General features: G+C 50.3%; 1 protein-coding gene across 2 annotated transcripts in view; it reads left to right on the top strand.

Moving 5' to 3' along the window:
• The window catches only part of PLXNA2 (plexin A2), a 203,130-nt gene that overhangs the window by 84,451 nt on the left and 98,821 nt on the right, over positions 1-19,858 (top strand). For both annotated transcript variants that reach the window (XM_031438650.2, XM_064477145.1), the window contains exon 4: positions 13,390-13,524. In XM_031438650.2, the coding sequence (XP_031294510.2) occupies positions 13,390-13,524 (135 nt within the window). The remainder of the gene's footprint in view (positions 1-13,389; positions 13,525-19,858) is intronic.

Below are 19,858 nucleotides of genomic sequence, written 5' to 3'. Positions count from 1 at the left end.
AGGTGAGGAGACTGAGCCGTTCTCTGATCCTCGCCAGGGTGGCTAGGGACCCACAGCCCCTCCTGAGAAATCCTCTCCAAGCCATCAGTTTCCTAACGGTTGGGACCATCTGAAGCAATTCTGCAGATGCTCCAACCTCCTCTCTCTCTCAGGCGGTCCCAGAATTCTCTCTCTCTGCTCTGTTTCTGTCACAATGTGACTCGGAGATCCATGACTACCCCTCTCCCCTTTCCCTCACCTGTTTTCTGTCCTCTTTGGAAACACCCCAGACTTGGAGTTTGCTCTCCTGCTAAGTCAGCAAAGGAAGGTCCCCCTTCCCATGTAAGGAAGGCCCACCTTTCCCTGGCCAGCCCCGTGGTGGTCTCACCATACCTCGACCCTCAGGGGCCCCCCTCTGCTCGTCACGATGAGGTTCAGGTGTCAGGTAGGATGAGGGTCAATACCTCTTACATCTCCTCGAGGCATCCTTGTCCAGATTGGATGCCACTCAGCCCTAGGCAGCTCTAGATAACAGCAAGGTGGGTGAGGGCGGGAAGCCAGTGATGCTGCCCTGCCCACCCCACCGCACCTCCCTGACAACCGGGTACCCAGAGCTCCCCTGAGCTGCAGAGCTGGGCGGGAAGAAAGAGGCAGGACCGGAGCAGCCCAATGTTGGGCCGGTGGCCAGGCAGGCGCCAGGTGGGGCCTTAAGACACACCCCTTTTGCCCAGCCTCCCCGACCCCGCTTTTTTGCCGCTTCTCTGGTACTTTCCAGCTCACTGCCAGATTGTCAAAAGCTATGAGAGGCAAAGTGCTGTTCAGTTAATGATCCCAGTCCCTGGAGAGGTGGCGCGCTCTTTTAAGAGAAAAAAAAATAGAGAGGAGTAGGGGTGTGGGAGGGGCAGGAGAGGGGGCTGCTTTAGTGCTTTACACAAAAGCTAAGCTGTAGCTCCTTCTAGCTCTTTTTAAGGAGCAGATTAGAAGAGGGGAGGTTTGCCCCGAGTGGCCTTCTCTCTGCGGGGAAAAGCCTGGAGCCGCCCCCTCCCTCATGTCTTCTTCACAAAGTAAAAAGGGTCTGAATCAGAAGGCTGCCATCCTCTTGGCCCCAGTGGCCTCAGCCCTCCGTGTCCCCAGCACAGGCCCTGTGGAGACCCGGGCACCACCATTCCTTCGCGCTCAGAGAGGTTGCCCTCAAAAGGAGGCTGCAGACTCCCACAAAGCAGAGCACTCCTGCTGCTCCCCCTTCCCCAGCTGCTCCCTCAGAAAGGGCCCTAGAGTGGGGGCGACTGACAGCCCCAGTGGACCCCTGAGGAATTCCCTCCCAGCCTGGTTTTCCTCCTCAGTCTGGTCCCACCCAAGAGCAAATCAGTCAAAAACGCTTCACCTCCACGCAGCCCTTCCCAGGGAGCATTCCAAGTGCTTTCACGTTCCGTATGTCATTTGCTTCCAGCACAGCCTCGTCATGTAGGCAGTGCTGTCTTTTACAAGTTTTGCAGATGAAGAAAGCGAGAATTACCTCCCTTGCGTGGCCTCCACGCCAGCCAGTTAAGACATCAGCCCCGACTGGATGGTCACCACCTATCAGAAGGGAAGACTGAAAGGGTGGGGCCCAAAAGATCTAGAAAGGAAACCGAAAATCCTATGAGGAGGCTGCCGTTTTCACAGAGGCGAGCCTGATGGGCTCTTTAATTTCCGTCATCCCTCCAAGTGTGATCTGCCTTTAGGGGGGACTTTTTAAAGTTATTTTGTTTCCTCTTATCCCTAGAACAGTTCCCTGCTGTCTTGATCCCTGTTGTCTGCTCACATCCTCATGCAAAGAATCCCATCGGATGCAGAAATGCAGCCACTCCTTGGGTGCCGTGGTGTGTGGCTGCCCAGAGTCCTGGAGCACGTAGCCTCCTGGGTGGTGGGAGCCTCTCAGGGTCCGGAGGATGGGCGGGGGCAGGAAAAGAAGAGTGGGGGCTGCATTTTGCTGATGGTTGAGCCCACTGGATGTCCTGCTAAAGCTCAGAGAAAAGGCAGTACGAGGATTGCTCCGCACAAGGCCAAGCCCGGCTTCCCTCCTTCACCCCCCTAACCTCCCCCCCACCCCGCCCCAGCGAACTCCTGGCACCTGCTGCTGTACCCAGCCACCAGCAGGGGCTGCGTGCTGGCACTGTGCCTGGCAGCTGTGGGGCGTCAGCACAGTAGGGGGCGGACACCGAGGAGAAGCAGGTGTCCAGCCCGAGAGAAAGAGGTGACCAGGAAGGGTCTCTGAGCAGCAATGCCAGGGCGTGCAGCTAGAGTCCATGTCAGATGGAGCAGATCAGACAATCCTGGCTCACCACCCCCGCCCCATCCCACCTTGATTAGACTGATCTGGCCCCAGAAGAACAGCAATGAATTAATTAAGGGTCTGTTGTCATGAAGCAGCTCATTATTAAAGTCCCTCTCCCGGGAGGGGAGATGGGGAAAGGTGTGAAGACGACAGCTATTCAAACAGAATCTTTTAAAAGAGCTAGACCCTCCCTTAGCTGTCTGTTCTGCCCTTGGGCTCTGCCAGGAAGTCAGACAGGCCAAAGCCCACAGGGCACCCCTGCACTGCTCTGGCTGCCCCGATTCCTGGGGCTGGAGTGTTCCTGGCCTCCCTTCCCTTCCCTCCTCTGACACTGTTTCTCAGACCCCAACTCTGACCCCATCTTTGTAAACTTCACCCTTGCGCTCCATCTGCCTTTGAGTCATCAGACGTCCAGCTGTGTGGCCCTGGAGTTCCTTTCCTAGCAGCACCTTGAATATTTATGGTACTTTCTTCCTAAGCGCTGTTACCAGTCCAGTAGGAGTGGAAAAGATCATTTCAACAGATGCAAATGTGTATAGCGTGTTTGTGTGCCAAGGCTCTAGAAGATTTGGTTGCACGGGTCAGGGGAAGGGGTATGTGTGGAACAAGATTCTCTCCTTCTCTGCCCTTCTTTTCTAGAGATGAGAAAACAGAGGCCCAACAGAGTTGAGTTGTGGCTCTTCCGTCTACCAGCTCTGTGACCTTGAGGAAGTTCCCTCACCCCTTTGTGCCTCAGTTTCCACATCAATAACATGGGAGTAATGGGGTCATTGTGAGGATTAAATGAGAAAATGTGTGTAAAGTCCGTGGCCTGATGTCTAGCAATAATGGGGATGAAGTAAACGTGAGCTGTGACTCATGTTCCACTCCTGCCCGGTTTCAGCAACAGGAATGCATCCATCCCATCAGCATGTGTCACTGAAGTCCGACTGTAAACAGTAGTACCAAGTACAGGGAGGCACACGAAGCTGTAAGAAACAGTGTCTGCTTTCTAGGAACTTACAGTCTTAGGAAAGACAGCTGCGTGTGTTCACAAGTAACCGTGTCAAGAGACACACGAGGTACTGTGGGTGTTCAAAGGAGGGGTCAACACAGGCTTCGTGGAGGTGGTGGCACTTGGGTTGGGCCTTGAAGGATGGTTAGGATCTAGGAGGTAGAATAAATTGTCGAGCAAAGGCATGAGGACCAAGAACCTAGGGACCTAATTGGAAAATGGCAAGAAGGCCAGGTTAGCTAGACCCCTGAATGACACATGAAATTCTAAATTATCAATAGAGACACCTAAAGGTATTGTGTGTATGTGTGCGTGTGTGTGTGTGTGTGCGTGCACGTGGCTGCATGCAACGCTTTCCTTTTTTTCATATTCCAAAAGTAGTGTATGTTCATCATAAAAAAAAAATAGGAGACTGAGATAAGTGAGAGGAAGAAAATTACAAACACCTGAAATTGAAGGATTTTGCATACAGAAAAGGCAGGATCAAGTAAGTGTTTTAAGAAGATTAATCTGGCAGTGTTTGGTGGAACAGATTAGAGCAGGAATATGCTGGAGGCAGGGAGATTTTTCAGGTTATTGCAGTAACACAGATAAGAGGCAATAAAGACTCAGACCTCGTCCATGAGCGATGGGAAGAAAAATACAGCGACGTCGATGTGGTCTCCGTTTCTCTCAGCTACCACGCATTTTCTGCACCGTGGTGTACACATGCCACGTGTGTTTTTTTAAATGACTTTTCCTTTTAAAATCTCCGGGAGTCTTCTGCTTTCAGGCACAAGCCCAGTGTCAGATAGCTGTGTTCACAAATCCAGACCTCCCTTCCCCTCCTTACAGCCCAAAATGCCATCCTCAGTGTTAATGAAAGCGAGAGATTACTGTTTCAGATTATAAAATGTGGCGCAATTTTAGCCCATTGAAAAGAATGAGTTAATTAAAGAGGGTAATAACCCTCTCAAACGCCCCACCCTTTGCTCTTTTTCCAACTGCAGGTGGCCTTCTTTGTCACACTGGAGGAGACAGCTATATGACCTATTTTGTACCCCAGGACTTATCTCCAGGGACACCCAGCACTTTTTAGATGTAATTTCTAGTCCCAATGCAGGCATTGTCCTCTTGTTTGACTTGGGGAAAACCAAGGCCCCTGAGGGAGGCCCAGTGAAAGAGACAGAGCCCAGGCTTTGCAGTCAGGCAGCCTCAGCTTGGAGTTCTGCTCGGCCACCTTGCCAGCTGTGTGATCCTGCTCTGGAAACTTCACGTTTCTTATTCTGTGAAATGGGGAAGCCACTACTTAGAGCTTTCAAGGTTATTCACGTGTGCATCTCCAACCTTCTGCACACTAGTTGTCGTGTTCCATAGCTGTTCTATAAATATATTGAAGTAATTGATAAAAGGAGATCAACGATTCAGAAGCCCGGTGTATATCCATTTTCAGGAAGTGCTAGTTTCCTTTGTCCCACCCCCACCCTCCCCACTCCCCAGAAATGGGGCATTTCCAAGCTAACCTTGGGCATATGTTAATATGCCTAATCCTCACCACGTCCTATTTCAGAGGTGAAAAAGGCTGCATCACCTCCACATGGACCCTAAAGGTTGATTCTAAATCATCCCCAGTTCAAAAAGGCTAAGAGGTTTAATTCCATTCTCAAATAGCCAGGGCATCCCTGGGCCGGTAACCTGGGTGCAATGCCTGGGATAGAGATTCTGAGAGTCCACCATTGCTAAAGCTTTGGGTAAACAGAGATTCAGATTTGGCAGAAGATGCTCATTATTCTTTATGAATTCCTCCGCCACCCCTCTACGCTCCCCCCTCCCTCTCCCCAACTCGGTGTGCTCCCTGTGAATTATTGCTTTGCCGCTGCGTGATTTGATTTCATCTGAGGCTGCTTAATGCTTCTGCTGTCCCTCCCTGTGTTTATCTTATTGTTTCCCAGAACAATCAAGTGCTTCCTCCACCCCTGGCAGCTTCATCTCGTTCCCCGGGGCCTCCTGACCTGCCCAAGTCTTGGGCTGGAGCAGGCTTGAAAGGTGGGGCTGGTCTGGGGCCAGAGCCCCAAGCCCTGGAACTGCCCAGCATAATTCACCTCCATAAGCTCTTGTCCCTTCCCAGGCCTTGGAGCTCTTGTCCCTTCCCAGGCCTTGGAGCTCCAAGCCCTCCCTGGCCGAGTGAGAACCAGGAGATTGTATTCTGGTGCCTCTAGGCCTTGATGTCATCCTCCCCGGAGGCATAAAGGGAGAGGCCCCCGGGACAGGAGCTGGTGCCCTTGTGAAACACAGTTTGTCCTTAACCACAGGAAGGTGTGAAGAGAGGCTGCTCCTGGCCAATCTGTGGGCCACTGGCTCGTGATTGCCTTGCTGTCTACCCCTGGCTGATGAGGAACAAAAAAACCACGATTTATGGGGGATGTGTATAGCGGAGCAGTAGAGCACATGCTTAGCATACACGAGGTCCTGGGTTCAATCCCCAGTACCTCCCTTAAAAAAAAAAAAAAAACAGATTAAAAAAAAAATAGTCAATGAAGCCATGATTTAGAAGAGACTGCCACTCCAGCCAGCCTCCCCAGCCCACCCTCCCTAAACACTTACCTCGCTCGAAGTGCGTGCACAGTGAATATACACTCTATCCCCTGTCCTCGTACGCCAGAATTCTCAGGCTGTCCCAAGATGCAGAAGTTCTGAGACGAGTGGTTCCTCTTGGGATCCCCTCCCCACATTCCAGGAGAAAGCACTTCTCCACGGCCTGGCCTTCTGAAATCCAGGAGCCTCTAGCCCCATGTTCCCTGCTGCTAGCCCATCCGCCCCCAGCTTAATATCTAGGGCAGATTCCTAACATGCACAGAAATAGAAATAATTGTACATGGAAATGTCAATCTCCAGGGTCAGAGCCCCCATGATTGACCGACAACTCACTGGGGACCAGCTCTGGAGGCATCTGCATGTGTGTGGGAGGATGTGTGTATGTGTGTGCGTGCACGCATGCAAGGGGGCTCAAAGTTCAGTACATCATGGTGACTGCCTTCCTTCTCATGGACAGGAAGGGCCCTTTGCTTTGGTTTCCCTCTTCTCCCCTGACTCAATACAACCCACAGGCCAAGTTTTCCAGGCTCCTGTGTCCCTCTCCAATTATTCAAGCACTTAGGGGCAGGCTCCCAGCCCTCCTCCAGGGAGCCTCGGCCCTCTGGACTGTGACTGCGTGGTTAGGTAACATCGGCCCAGCTCAGGGTTGGAGGAAGGGTGGGCAGGGCTGTGAGCCAGAGGCACTCTGGAAGTTGCTGCTGCTTCGGTGTGTGTAGTGTGTGTGTGTATGCACGCCGTGTAGTGTGTACAGGATAGAGGGAGGGAGACTCTCAGAGACAGAATTTACCAAGGACTTCAATCTATAAATAATTCGGGTCATGAAGCGCTACAAAAATAAACTTCAGCCTGAATCCTCGCCCTGGCTAAATGCACAGCTGCAGATACACTCCTCATTAACTCACTTCCAAGTTCAGTCTGAGCAGTACCAGGCTTCCTCCACCTTTCCCCTCTTTAAAGGTCTCCCGGCGCGCGCGCGCGCGCGCACACACACACACACCTATGCACACACACATACTCATACACCATGCAAGCCCAGCGTCCTGAGGCAGAGATAAAATCAAATTAAAAAGGCCCCCTCCATAATGAATTTTAGGACATAAGTTGACAAGACCTGCTGAAATTATTGTTGAGCCCTCAGTGATGACATCTCAAAAGCCTCACCGCCTCCAAATACTCAGGTCTGACAAACCAACTTTCCAAGAAATCTGGGCTTGTACATAACAATAACCCTTTTATATTACACTGCACTTTTTTTTAAAAAATTGAAGTCAGTTTACAATGTTGTGTCAATTTCTGGTGTCAATTTCTGGTGTACAGCATAATGTTTCAGTCATACGTATTCATACGTATATTCATATTCTTTTTCATTATAAGTTACTATAGGTTATTGAATATAGTAAGATTTCTGAAGAACTCACGGTTACACTCCTGTTTTTCAGTTTCGGTATCACCCCCTCCAGGAAGCCCTCCCCTCAGTCCAGATGAGGCGCTGCCCTGCCCTGCATGTCGGCCTGCCTGGGATTCCCATGCAAACCTCCTGTCGCTGGGGGTAGCCCGTGTGTTTATTTCTGCTTTGCTGGGGCTTCTTTCTCGCTGTGTCCCCGACTCTTAGCACAGGCCTGGCTCACAGGAGGCGTGTCCTGAATGAATTTTGGACAGTACTGAAATTCATAGCTAATAATTTGCTGCATTCTCACAACATCCTGTTTGAGCTCTAAGGACAGAAGTTACCACTCTTATTTGGCGGCTACGGAAACTATTACACAAACAAGTGAAGCGACTTGCCTGAAGTCACATAGCCAGTTAATGAGAAAGCCGGGATTAGATCCCAGCCCTGCAGACACAAACCAGTGCCTCCCTCTGGGTGGTGATGCCACTAAAACCAATCTGTTTCCTACTGAGAGGCTCAAGAAGAAGATTCCTGAGATCCCCAATTCTACTGGTCTTTAGCAGCTCCTGCAAAAAATCCTACTAGTACTATTACCACTACTAATACTATTACTACCAACAATACTAATAATTAAGTGATACTAGAGTGTCAAACGCCAAGCAAAAGCTCCGATAATTTAAGGGCACCTAGGGAAGAAATTGATGCATAAGGAAAAGAGTTTGGAGGGACCTGCAGGTAAGCTAGTTAATTGGATTTGCTGATTTGAATTGGATAGTCAAGTGGAGAGGCTGTCATTAATTTCTGAACAGACCTAGCTGTGATTTCAAGGAAAGCTACTAATAGGATTACTGTGTCATTCTCATTTCAGAGAGGCCCCTCCCACCCGGAGGACCAGACAGTAAATCTCCCCTGGGTGTCACCTCACATCCTCCTGCCCCAGAGCCAGCCCTTATACACTGACTTTTAGCCTCCCAGCATGGTCCCCACAAATTAGATTCTGAGTTTTTTGTTGGCTCTAGGAGATAGGTGATTGTCGCATGATGGCCTTGGGGTCTGAAAGAGGAAGAGTAGCTAAGAAGAGGATTTGGACCCTCATCTAACCATCTACTCTGTTCTCGGCTGCAGGGAACAGCTATGTTGGCCCACTACCATCCTCTCATAAGAGAGCCACGGAGTGGCAGAGAAATCGGGCTCTATGTGGGAAGTCCAGCTCTGCCACCCTTTAGCTGTGTGATCGTGGGAAAGTCACCTAACTCTGTGTGCCTCAAATTTCCAATCTGTACAATGGGATCATAATAATATTTACCTCAGCGGTTTTTGTAAGGCTCAAATGAGTTCATTTCTGTTACGTACTTTCAACCACACCTAGCACTTTATAAAAGCAGTGGAAGTAGTAGCTATTATTAAATTCTTGAGGCAGATAGAGTCTTTTGAAAACCCATCAAGTCCATCCTTCAGACAGGGCCACATTTAACCACGAAGCAAAAGAAGTCATCCTGTGTTCAAAACCCTCCTGAGAAGGAGGTTACAGTCTCCTGCAGTTACCCGCCTGAGAGTCGGGACTCCTCACAACAGAAATTCTTACTCGAGCTAGCCTAACTCTCCTTGTGCAATGGTTTAGACACATGTTGTCCTTTGCCCGTCTCTGTAAAGACTGTCACCCTCCGTTGTAGCATACTGTCAGTCTTATTCCACCTGCCGAGCCTTGACCAAGCAAAATGGCTTCACTCCCTTCTGCACATCCCCTGAGGTCAACCCCTTCCACGCTGAAGTGACTGGCTTCCTTCTGTCCACATCACCTCCCCGCTCTGCCCCATCTCCAGGCTCCTCCTCTGCCTGGTTGGATGCCTGGCTGGAGCCCCTGCCACTTGGTCTGATAATGCCCTTCTCTTGGATTGTATTCATGGCTTATTTCAGTGTATTGTTGTCCTTGTGGTCATTGTCACCTGGCCCTGGGGACACAAGCCTAAAAGCTGAAGAGAGCTCACTTTGTGGGACACCACAGAATAGACTCAATCTGCTGGATTTTAAAAACCTGCTTTTGTCTGGGACTCCGTGACAATCCCCCACTGCCTCTAACCTGTGTCTGGCAAGGGGGCCAACCCTGAAACTCCAAACTTCCCAACAAGACAGAGAAAGATGGGGACTCGTGCACTTGAATGGCAGTAGGTCCCTTCTCCCTCCTCAGTCACGGGCATTCTCATCATCAGCTGTGTGCTTTCCTCTGGACCACACCGGCTGGGGTTGGTGGGGGCCCCGGGTCCGCCCCTGGCCGGCTGTGTCCAAAAACAGAAGAGCTCGGATGAGATGGGCTCCTAAGCCCTGCAGCCCCAGCAGCTTTCATAAGTCTATGATCCTCCTGTGATGGGACGGAGCAGATTACTTCTTCCTGTTATTCAGAGAGGAAAACTGAGGCTCAGGGAGATGTGGTAACTGACCTAAAAGTATACCGTTAGGCAGAAATCAAGCCCAGACAAGAACAGAGTCAGAGCAGAAACTCGGGAACCCTGAGTCCCGCTTTGGGGTGTTACCTGGACGGAGCAGAGGGAATTAGGGAAAAGAAAGATCTCTGCCACCCAGATGGCCGCCCCTGCCTTCTGCCTGCCAGCCCTGCCCCACAGCATCCCCTTTGAGCCCCTGGCCTCCTGGCCCCCTTCTCCATCTTCTCTGTACCCCCGTCAGGATCGTGGGCAGTTCCACCAGCTCGGGGCAGATAGCGCAGAGTGAGGGAGTAAGCGGGGAGGCGCAGGTTCCTCGGGAAATACTGCTCTTCTCTCCAGGGATTTAGACTGAATGAAATAGGATAGCTTAGTTCGGGTTCAGCACCAAGAAGATTTTCTGTTCTGGTTTAGTTTGAGCTCTGACGTTTGAGAGTTATGCAGGTTTGATTCTGGTTTCAACTGGTTTCTTAAAAGACTGGGATTGCAGACAGAAAAAAAAAAATGTTTAGGTCTCTTATTCAAAAAACAGTTAATGGTTGGGATTAGTCCTAACTGGGATGTAGCAGAGTGTGTGATGATAAATTGTCTTCCGTTCAGTACAGCTCCATCCTGGCCATAGGTACCACCTACTCCTGGGGACCACAAAGTGAGGGTCAGGCATGGCTCTGCTCCTTCTGACTGTGTCAGGGTTTGCCGGAGATCCAAGCAAGTGTCAAGGATCTTGGGGAGGAAACTGCTTGGCCTGGCAGAGGGTTAACTGGCTTCCCCAGGCAGGGAGATCCTGGGCCGGCCCTGGGGTGGGAGGGTGGTTCTGCAGCTCTTGGGGCTGAGCCAGTGTCTGGAGGAGACTTAAACATCCCTAGAGAGGAGCAGCTGTCACAGGAAGGGTGGCAAGAGACACTGGGACATTTCTCCTTCCGAAGAGAAAGCAGAGCCTGAACGCCCCATCTTATGGAAACAGAATACTGAGGTCAAGCCAACCAGAAGTCATGACTGTCATATCCCCTCTAGGTTTTGCAATAGCCTGGGAACTTTTGTGGCTAAAGGCTGCTACGCTTCTAGAAGGGTTTCATAGAAATTTCGGATCTGTCCATCTAAGAGAGAATGTCAGAAGGTTAAGGGGAGCATTTTAATTGTGGGGCGTTTTCCCAGACTGAGACCCTTGCTGTCCTCTCTGCTTGAGTCCATCATGAGATCTGCTCCCAGGTAGAGGGCAGTAGCCTCAGCCCCACACCGTTCTTGCTGACCCCAGCGTCTCCCTCCACCCTATGAGAATGAATTAAATGGCCTCCTGACCCCTCCCCTGGAAGGAGGGGATTTAGTTACAGTTGCCAAGGCAACGTCTTGGGACAGCAGGAAGCCACTAGCTAGGCAGGAAAAGGTCAAAAGAGGATCTTGGGGAAAAGGAGAGTCCAACCCACAGGGGAGTTACTAGGGTATGAATGGCTGAGAGCAGAGTTTTTTTTTTGATCCCACTGAGGTTTCCTCCTCATCTTCAAGCCCAGAGCTCCCATGTCACCCAGCACAACAGATAAGGAGAACCTGGTACCTCTGACTCTCCCTCTGCTCCAGTGTTCCCACCTCTGGGGTATAGGCACAGGGCCTTAGGCAGGAATCTGCTGTTTCTGCCAGTAGGAACTCCAGAACCACTGTGCCCCACCCCACACTGGGCCCGCGGTCTGCTCCTCACCCACTCCAGTCCAGCCCAACCCAACAGGCACAGATCAGGCCTGGCTCAGGCCCCTCAAGTACGCAGATTCTCAGGAGGGTAGAAAAATTTGAACGGAAGCACTGGTCCTGCTCTCCCAACTCTGCAATCAGTAATGCTCTTGGTCCTCCCCGCTCAGCCAATAAAAACTGAAAAGGCATCCATCCATCCTTCCATGTTTACTGTGGCATCAGGCACCACGTTTGGCCCTCGCGATGAATAAGTCATGGTCCTTGCTCTCAGAAGCTCTCTGTGCGGTGGGAGAAATGGGCAGAGGGAAGGAGCTGGTTAGAAGTACAAGGGAGAAATCAAAGGGAATAGGAGGAGAAGGCTTCATCTTCAAATCGTCCAGAGAAAATTGTCTTTTGACCTCTCTTTGATTTAGCACTAAAGAGTCCACTGTCCTTTATCAGTTGGTTCATGGTTCGTGTCCTTTCGACAAGCATTTCTCAAGCATTCCCTTTTATCCATCACCAGCTATGTTCCCAGCCCCATTCTAGTCCTCAGAGGTTAGTCCTCAGAGAAATAGAAAACATGCCTGCCTTCAAAATGTTGGCGGACTTAACGCACACGTAAGGCAATTACAGAACAATTTAAGTAGGTAGTCAATACGCGTTAGCTAGTATATGTACAATGAACGAGTCAATTGATTATAATCTTGGGACAAAATGTCTGGTGGAAAAAAAAAAGCCATCAGGGTGAGGAGGAATTAGTGTGGTGGAGAGATTGGGAAAAGCTTCCTGGGGGAAGTGGGCTTGAGCTCGAGGGGGTTTAGATGGGCAGAGGACCAAGAAATGAGACGGAATCGGCGATACTGGTCAACAGTCAGCTGCTATCTTGGGAACAAGAAACCAAGCCGTTGGGAGCACATTCAAACTAAGGACTCCCTCTCATCACCTTTTTGTATGATGGTAGGGACCTCTCTCCAGTGAGTCTCCGAATTCTCTGAAGAATTTAGACTGGAGGAGCACTTCTCAAACCCCCAGACCAGCAGCCTCCCCACGTCAGCTGGGAACTTGTTACAGATGGAAATTCTCAGGCCTCACTCCCACTGAGTCAGAAACCTCGGGGTGGTGCACTTTCCCAGGCCCTCCAGGTGGGTCTCAGGGCACGCTGGTTTGAAAACCGCTGGACCACATCAGTGCTCTCAGACCCGGGCCGCTCACTAGGGTCACCTGGGGAGCTTAGAAACCCAAATAAGATGCCAAGGCCCCACGCACAGAGATTCTGATGCCTGGATCCAGCCATGTGTTTGGAAACTCCCAGGATGATTCTAATGTGAGGCCAGGGCTGAGAAGCACCAGACTGGAAGACGTCCAAGCCCTTTCTGATTTCTTATCCTGGGATGGGTTCTGAGATACTGAGCCGGGATTCCTGGCTCACCAAAATCACCGGGTGGATTTGCACACGTTCGAGGGATATGCCGGAGGGCAGAAGGAGCTTTCTGAGATCCTAAAATCTTGAATCTCTTCATGACCAGCTTTTTGACTTTTTGAAGGCTGGTCCCACCACCCTCCCTTACTTGCTGAGACAGAAACACTGTGTGCACAAACACAGATAATTGTGCACAAGCATACACTTAATTGCACACACCCTGATCACACAGTGCTTCAAATATATGTAGACACACACAAGAATAACCCAATGGGGATATTCACATTACACCTGAGGACACACATGCACACACAAATAAACCCACCACAGAAACCCCAGACCCAGCACACTCAGATGGCTTGGGAAAGGATTCCTCTTGGTGGAAACTGGGCTATTGGAATTAAGAGGCACCCCTGGAAAAAAATGTTTTTAATAAAATAAAATAAAAATGAAACAGAAGCCCACCTGTCTTCCCTGTAACCTAGCCTGGCTGAGGGTAGCATTTAGGGGCAGGATGTGGAGATTAGCTTCTATAAACTACCTACTACCTACTCTAGGTAACCCACAGGGGACTGAGCACAGGTGCTGACGATGCCCTTGTTTCTTTTGCAGATTCGAGCTGATGGTCCCCCCCATGGCGGGGTCCAATATGAGATGGTTTCTGTGCTCAAAGACGGGAGCCCCATCCTCCGGGACATGGCCTTCTCCATCGACCAGCGCTACCTGTACATCATGTCTGAGAGGCAGGTAAGTGCCAGCACCTCTCACTCCTTTCCAAAGCCCAGGAGGAGCAGATAACCCGTGACCCTTGTTTTAGAAGCTGTTCCATCGAATAAGAGAGACCCCTGGGCTGGCTGCTCAGGGGTCTTAGCAAGCTTTTGCAGGGAGACAGAGAGGAGCATCTGGGGCCAGCCACTTCCCGGAGCCTCTCTCTGGACCACAGCCCCTGTCTCAGTGCATGATGAACAGCCCTGCAGGAATGGACCAGACTGCACGGAGCAGCTCGGTGTGATTAGGAGGTAGATTTACTGCTCCCGGGCCCACAGAGTCTGCTGCTCAAGGGAGCCAAAGAGGTGTAAATAATCCAGGCCTCCAGGCTGGGCTCAGTCCTGGGAGAGACAGACCCGAGATAGGGCCCCAGAAGGAGATAAAAATCTTGGCCTGAATCTTAGACTAACACAGAGTAGAAGCAGGCCAGCTCTGGGCAGCTGCAGCTCTGCCTGCAGAGATGGGGAGCCCTGAGAAACAGACTTCTACCCTCTGCTGGGCAACACCTGAGTGGGTTCCCCACCCTCTTGGGTGGAACGTTATTCCCCTGGAGTTATATTTGCTCTGCATACTTGGGGGCAGAGAGAAAGCAAATGCAGGGAGAGCCATGGTGAAGGGCAAGAGAAGGGGGAAGACAGGGGATTCACCAAATTAATGGAGGTCAGAAAGCAAAGCTTAGACCTTAGGAAAGGATGGCTCTTTCCATTCATTTAGTCAGTGGGTTGACAATTGGTCAGCAGGAGCGGTGGTCTTGGCATTGACTTGAACATGGTAACTTAAGATAAAGGCCCCAAGAGGGGGAAAGGACTGTGAATTTGTCTTGGCGCTGAGGACAGTGACTTAGGCCAGACAAAGATGCTGCGCTGGAAGACCAGCTTTCTCAAGGTGCCTCCCCGCTAGGATGTCATTCTCAAAATACCCTGCAAAGATTCCGGGTGTCCTCCATCAACTTTGCCCTCCCAGAATTCTCTTTCCCTCCTTACTTTTTGTATGTATGGATTCTGAATCTGAGGACAAGGGATGAGCAGAGGGAGGAAGGAGGAGGTGAATGGGCACATGACAGCATGAGGGAAGCAGGGATGCAACTCGAACTTGAAAATTACTTCTTGAGAATAGTTTATGCTAATTATATGTAAATTACACCCGGCTCCTCTTGAACCCACCTGTCTTTTTACCTTCTTTCATGTAGATGCTGTGGTTGAGACTAAAATACGGCCCAGATAGGAACTTGGAACCCTAAAAAAAATTACTGGGCATAGATTTTTTGGGGGAAGAACGTACTGGAAAAAATATCAAAATGAATGGCGCTTGGTCACTACTCTTAAGTTACTTACGTGTAACAAGGGAGTGAGACATGTACCCAGATGTCTGTATCATCAGATTGGTGGCTATAAATGTTCTGCCTTTTCTTCTGTTTCTTCTTTGTTTATAGACGAAAGGTTTTTTCTTATACAAAAATGGGAGATGAGCACCATACAAATTCAAACAATACATACAGAAAAGGAAGTAACAGTTCCCCAACCCCCACACCCCAAGATGGTAACACCAGGGTAACACTGGGTGAATACCATTCCAGATGCTTCTGCAGGAATATATATACAGATAGAAGGCTAGGTAAATGGATGGTCCCCTAGACAGGTGCATAAAAGGCTGGCCAGAGGGATCAAACCGACCCACAGTATCCATGATATTTTCCGAAGACATTCTGTGTGGCTGAGGACCAGGCTGGTAACGCTGGGTAAATGCTCTTTCTTGGGCTCTCTGAATCCTATGAAGTGGGAAAGCAGAAATAGCAGATTGAAGTGACCAGTGAGACCTCAGTGGAACTGAGGAGATGCCAAGGCACCTATCTGGACTGCATATCTTTTACTCAAATGAGATGCCTTCTGAAATTGCATTCAAAATGTGACCAAAGGAGAGAGGGCTGGAAGCTGATAAATGGCCTTCGGGGAATATAATGACCTCTCGAAACCGTATCTGATGTCGTCTCTGAGAGCATCAGCTCAGGCTAAACCAAGTGTCCACATAGCTTATTTCTAAATATCCCCTCCTTTGTTCTTACCTTCTGCCTCCGCTGCCCAGTAGTAGCCAGGCATGCTGAGCAGATGTAGGAATAATCTGGGTTTACTGCCATGCAGCTATCTCAGCTGAGAGATTCGTCAAGGGAGCTCCCTGTGCCAGGTGGAGCTGCGATCCGCGGGCAGAGTCAGGGGCCTTGGTGGTACAGCTCTCGGATGCCTGAGAACTGGAGAGCCGCACACTGAGTAGAGTCGGTCCTGGTGACTTCACCGCGGGCTGGGTCCAGGGATGAGGGCCATCCGTCTGAGGCCAAGCAGCTGTGAGTACAGAGTTATCACAGGCAGCTCGGACCTCTTCAAGGAAACAGTTCAATGTGTAGAAGGAGAGTAATCAATGAAAATGAAGTTAGACGACATGGGTTCAAGTCCAGCTTTTGCTGTAACCAGACCTCTGACCCCTCCCAGCTTCAGTTTTCTCCCTTCTACAATCAAGGAGTTGCTTCTCATAATAGGATTGTCTCCGAGGTCCAGGGCTCTGATTTAGAGCCCATCTCAACATTTTAGAGCTGGTGGCCTTAGACAAGTCACTCCAACTCAGTGCGTCTCCCAGGGGCTCGGCTGAAACAGCACACAAGGGATTTCAGTTACACTGCCTCCCACACCACAAATACTCACCGTTGAGTTCCGTAGGGCATCTTCCAGCTCTCAGCCTTGTGGTCCCAGCACTCAGGAGGGCGTTAATTCAGGAAGAAAGAAATGCCAGCACAGCACTGTCAGCAGCCCCGGGCCGAGTTGGGGGCCTGTGTTCTAGTCTGGGGCCAGCCTTAACCAGCTGGTGACTTAGACCCTTACCTTCTCAGGAACTCAGTTTCCTCAGCTTGAAAGATGGAGATAATAAATCTAACTCTGGAGGCTCTATCAGACCTTAAAGAGACTTGTCTGCAGTCTTGGGGTTGGGGCTCTTCTCCAACCCCCTAAGACGACACCGAAAGCACAGTAAACAGCCTTGAGGTTAGATCAAAAGAGGAACTTTCTGAACGGGAGATTTATGAAGCCATGTGCGCTCTTATGAACTTCTTCCCTGAAGGGTGAACACTGCAGCAAGGCTAGAAATGCTGGCTGGTTGTGGAGAAGCGTATTCCTGTGTTGGGGCAGTGGTTGAAGACTTTGAAGTTCTCTAAAATGACCTAAGACCTTATAAAGCATCGTGGAAATGGGGTTTCCCATCACTTCACTTTACAGCAAATCTCTGGGCTCTCATCCCTGCCTTCACCGTGTCCCCAGATCCTGTCTCTCTGTCCTCCTCCCCCTTTCCCAAATCATGGTACCTGTTGTATCCTCAGTGCCACGTGAAGGTGGAACCAAGTCTCTGGTCTCACGTTTTGCCTGGAGAGGTTTTCAGCCCCACAGAGCTAGAACAAGCCAGTAGAGCTCATAGGAGCATGCTCTCTCTCTCTCTCTCTCTCTCTCTTTCTCAGTTAATTAAATGTAATTAAGAAATAGGACTAGTAAGAAGTGTTGGGTCGTTCGTGCCACTGCCTAACAAGTCGATGTTAATGTACTGTTAATAGATCGAAGGCCGGTCAGTCTCAGGGGAACATTTGGGAACTGATTCCCCAATCCTACTAATTTGCCCAGATGCTCCATGGATAGGATGCGTTTCTTCCCTAGAAAATCCACCCCACCTTCCTCAACAGCAAATCGACCAGCAGATGTTACAGGAGGGAATACAGGTCGCTACCACATCCTCAGCATCTAATGGAAGTCAGACAGCGAGTCCAGGGAAACTCAGGCTACGAGCCAAATGAGAAACTGAGCCACAAGATGAAAAGAAACTTGATAGCCCCAGTTTCCACCCAACTTGTCAGACTGGCCACTCCCAGAAAGGGAATATAACTCTGTACTCCTGGTGGATGGGAAAAGAGTATGGGGATGGAAGCAATTATTCTATTTTATACTTTAATTAGTTTGAATTAGCAGAGGGAATAGAGGCATAAAATGATCCAGCGAAGGGTGAAATGGAAAAAGGGAGTCACGGTGGAGAACAGCTCCATGCAGGCTGGAAAGGGTGTTGGGAACCACAGAAAGGCTGGCGATGGGGACGTGTGTGTGTGTTTGGGGTGGGTGAGGGCCCAGGATGCTGCTGTCTATTTCGAGGCCTGGAGAGGCAAATAGCACAGTGGTTAAGAGCTGGAGCACAGGAGGCAGACCGACCTCCACTCAATCCATCGCCACGTTCTAGGCATATGGCTTTGAGAAAGTTACTCACTTCTCTCCGCCTCAGTTTCTTCATCTGTATGATGGGCCTAGTAATGGTAACTGTCATGAGGACTGAGAGACTACATATAAATTACCTAGCACTGTGTCAAGACGCAGTCAGTGCTTTCAATCAGTGGTAATGATTATTATCATTATCATGTTGCTGCTAGTAGTAGCATTAGAACTTCTGGGAGCCCAGAGAGAGCTCGAAGCATCTCCACTATAAATCATGGCTGGGACAGAGATCCCAGTCTCAGGCAAACACCTCCAACCTAATATTCCTGCTTCTCCCTCCCCAGGGATACCTCAGAAAGCTTCTGGCCTGGCCGAATGACAGGCTTCGGCTAAGTCACTCATAATCTGCTATTTATTTTTAAAAATCCAGGAATGTGCCCAGCAGACTAAACAGTCCCACTCCCCTTGATACAGGCGGAGGCAGCCCTGGGCTCATGTGTGAGGCCAGTATTCCAGGCATCTGTGGTGAAAGGGGAGGGGGACTCTGAGCCCTAGTCACCCCCCAGCGACTTCAGGCCCCTGACTGGCTGCATGTGTGGACGCTGGGCCAGAAAGGGGCTACCCCTGGGGCTTTCCATTTTTGGCTTCTCCAAGTAAGTAAACCAAGTCTCACGCGCATTGTAAAAGGTGGGACTGCCCTTCTCCGAGTAGTGGATGCTCAGACACCAGTTCCGATGCCCGTATGTGTGTCAGTTGTCAACATATTTTCTGGTTATTTATTGCTATGTAGCAAACCACATCAAAACTGAAGGGCGTAAAAAACCACTTTCATATGCTCACAAACTGTGTGAGTCAGGAGTTCAGACAGGGCGCACCGAAGAGGGCTTTTCTCTTCCTTGCAATATTTGGCATCTCTGCTGGGATGGCATGAATGGCTTGGGGTGACTAGAACCACCAGGGCTGGAATGACCTGGAAGCTTCTCCTCTCACATGTGTGGCAGCTGGGAACTAGAAGGCTGGGATCAGCTGGGACTGTCGGCCAGGGTGCCTTGAGCTTCCTCACAGCATGATGGCTTCAAGATGGTCAGACTTCTTGAGCATGATAGCTCTTGGCTGACATGGTTCCTCAGGACTCTGACAGTGAGTGTTCCCACAAATCAGGCAGAAGTGTTTTCCATGACTTAGCCTTAGAAGTCATGTGGTTCTCCCCCCTACCTGCCTCTTCACCTCTCCACTGCCCATCACCCCTGGTACATGTAGCCCGTGACCACACTTTGAGAAACAATAGCTTCCTGTCTCCCAGGGTCATGAACCACAGAGCATCAGAGCTGGTAAGGACTTCAAAGATCACCCATCCTTATCCCAGATGGGAAGTATGAGGCCCGCAGGGCCTGGAGCGGGCTGGCTGTCCTTTCAACATTGTGCAACACCCAACACCCAAGTCCAGAGTCGCCAGAATGGGTTTGATTTCCCTAAACTCATGGGGAAGTGCCAGTAGCGCTAAAGCTTGCTGTTGATCGTTAAGTCCTGAATGAGACCCACATCAAACATTGGTCCGAAAGTGCTTCTGGGAAGCCGTTGAAGGAGTCCATCAGGAAGAGAGTCACACTGCCTGCAAGCTGTCCAGACAGTAGCATGTGATCTTCGAGCGCTGTCCCGGGCAGTCTTCCTGTGACAACGCTGCATCAGCTCACTCAGAGCACAGTCCTCCCGGATGGTCCACCTTCACAAGCAGGGCAATGGGACTTCACCCCCATGGGTGACAGGAAATTGACTTTTTAACCACCCCGGCCTTAAGTAATTTCAGAGAGTTGGGGCAAGAAGAACTTTGGTCCAGAGTTATCAGAAATCAAAATTACTTAGAAAGATTATGAAAACACCCCTCTCTGAAGGTCTCAAGTACAGGAGAGACACCCCAGTCCCCCCAGCTCCTTGAACTGGTTTAAGGCCCTCTGCAGGGTGGGGAGAGGGATGGAAGGACAGACCAGGCGCCTCCAGCATGCCACCCCAGCAGTGTCCAGCTGGTTTCACCAGGGAGCTAATCTTCTTTGGTTTGGGGGAGGGCCTGTCAACTACAAGCC

The sequence above is a fragment of the Camelus dromedarius genome, chromosome 21, assembly GCF_036321535.1.
Source record: "Camelus dromedarius isolate mCamDro1 chromosome 21, mCamDro1.pat, whole genome shotgun sequence".
NCBI classification, from domain to species: Eukaryota; Metazoa; Chordata; class Mammalia; order Artiodactyla; family Camelidae; genus Camelus; species Camelus dromedarius.
The sequence above is the reverse complement of the archived record's forward strand: the minus strand, read 5'-3'. Positions and strand labels throughout refer to the sequence as shown.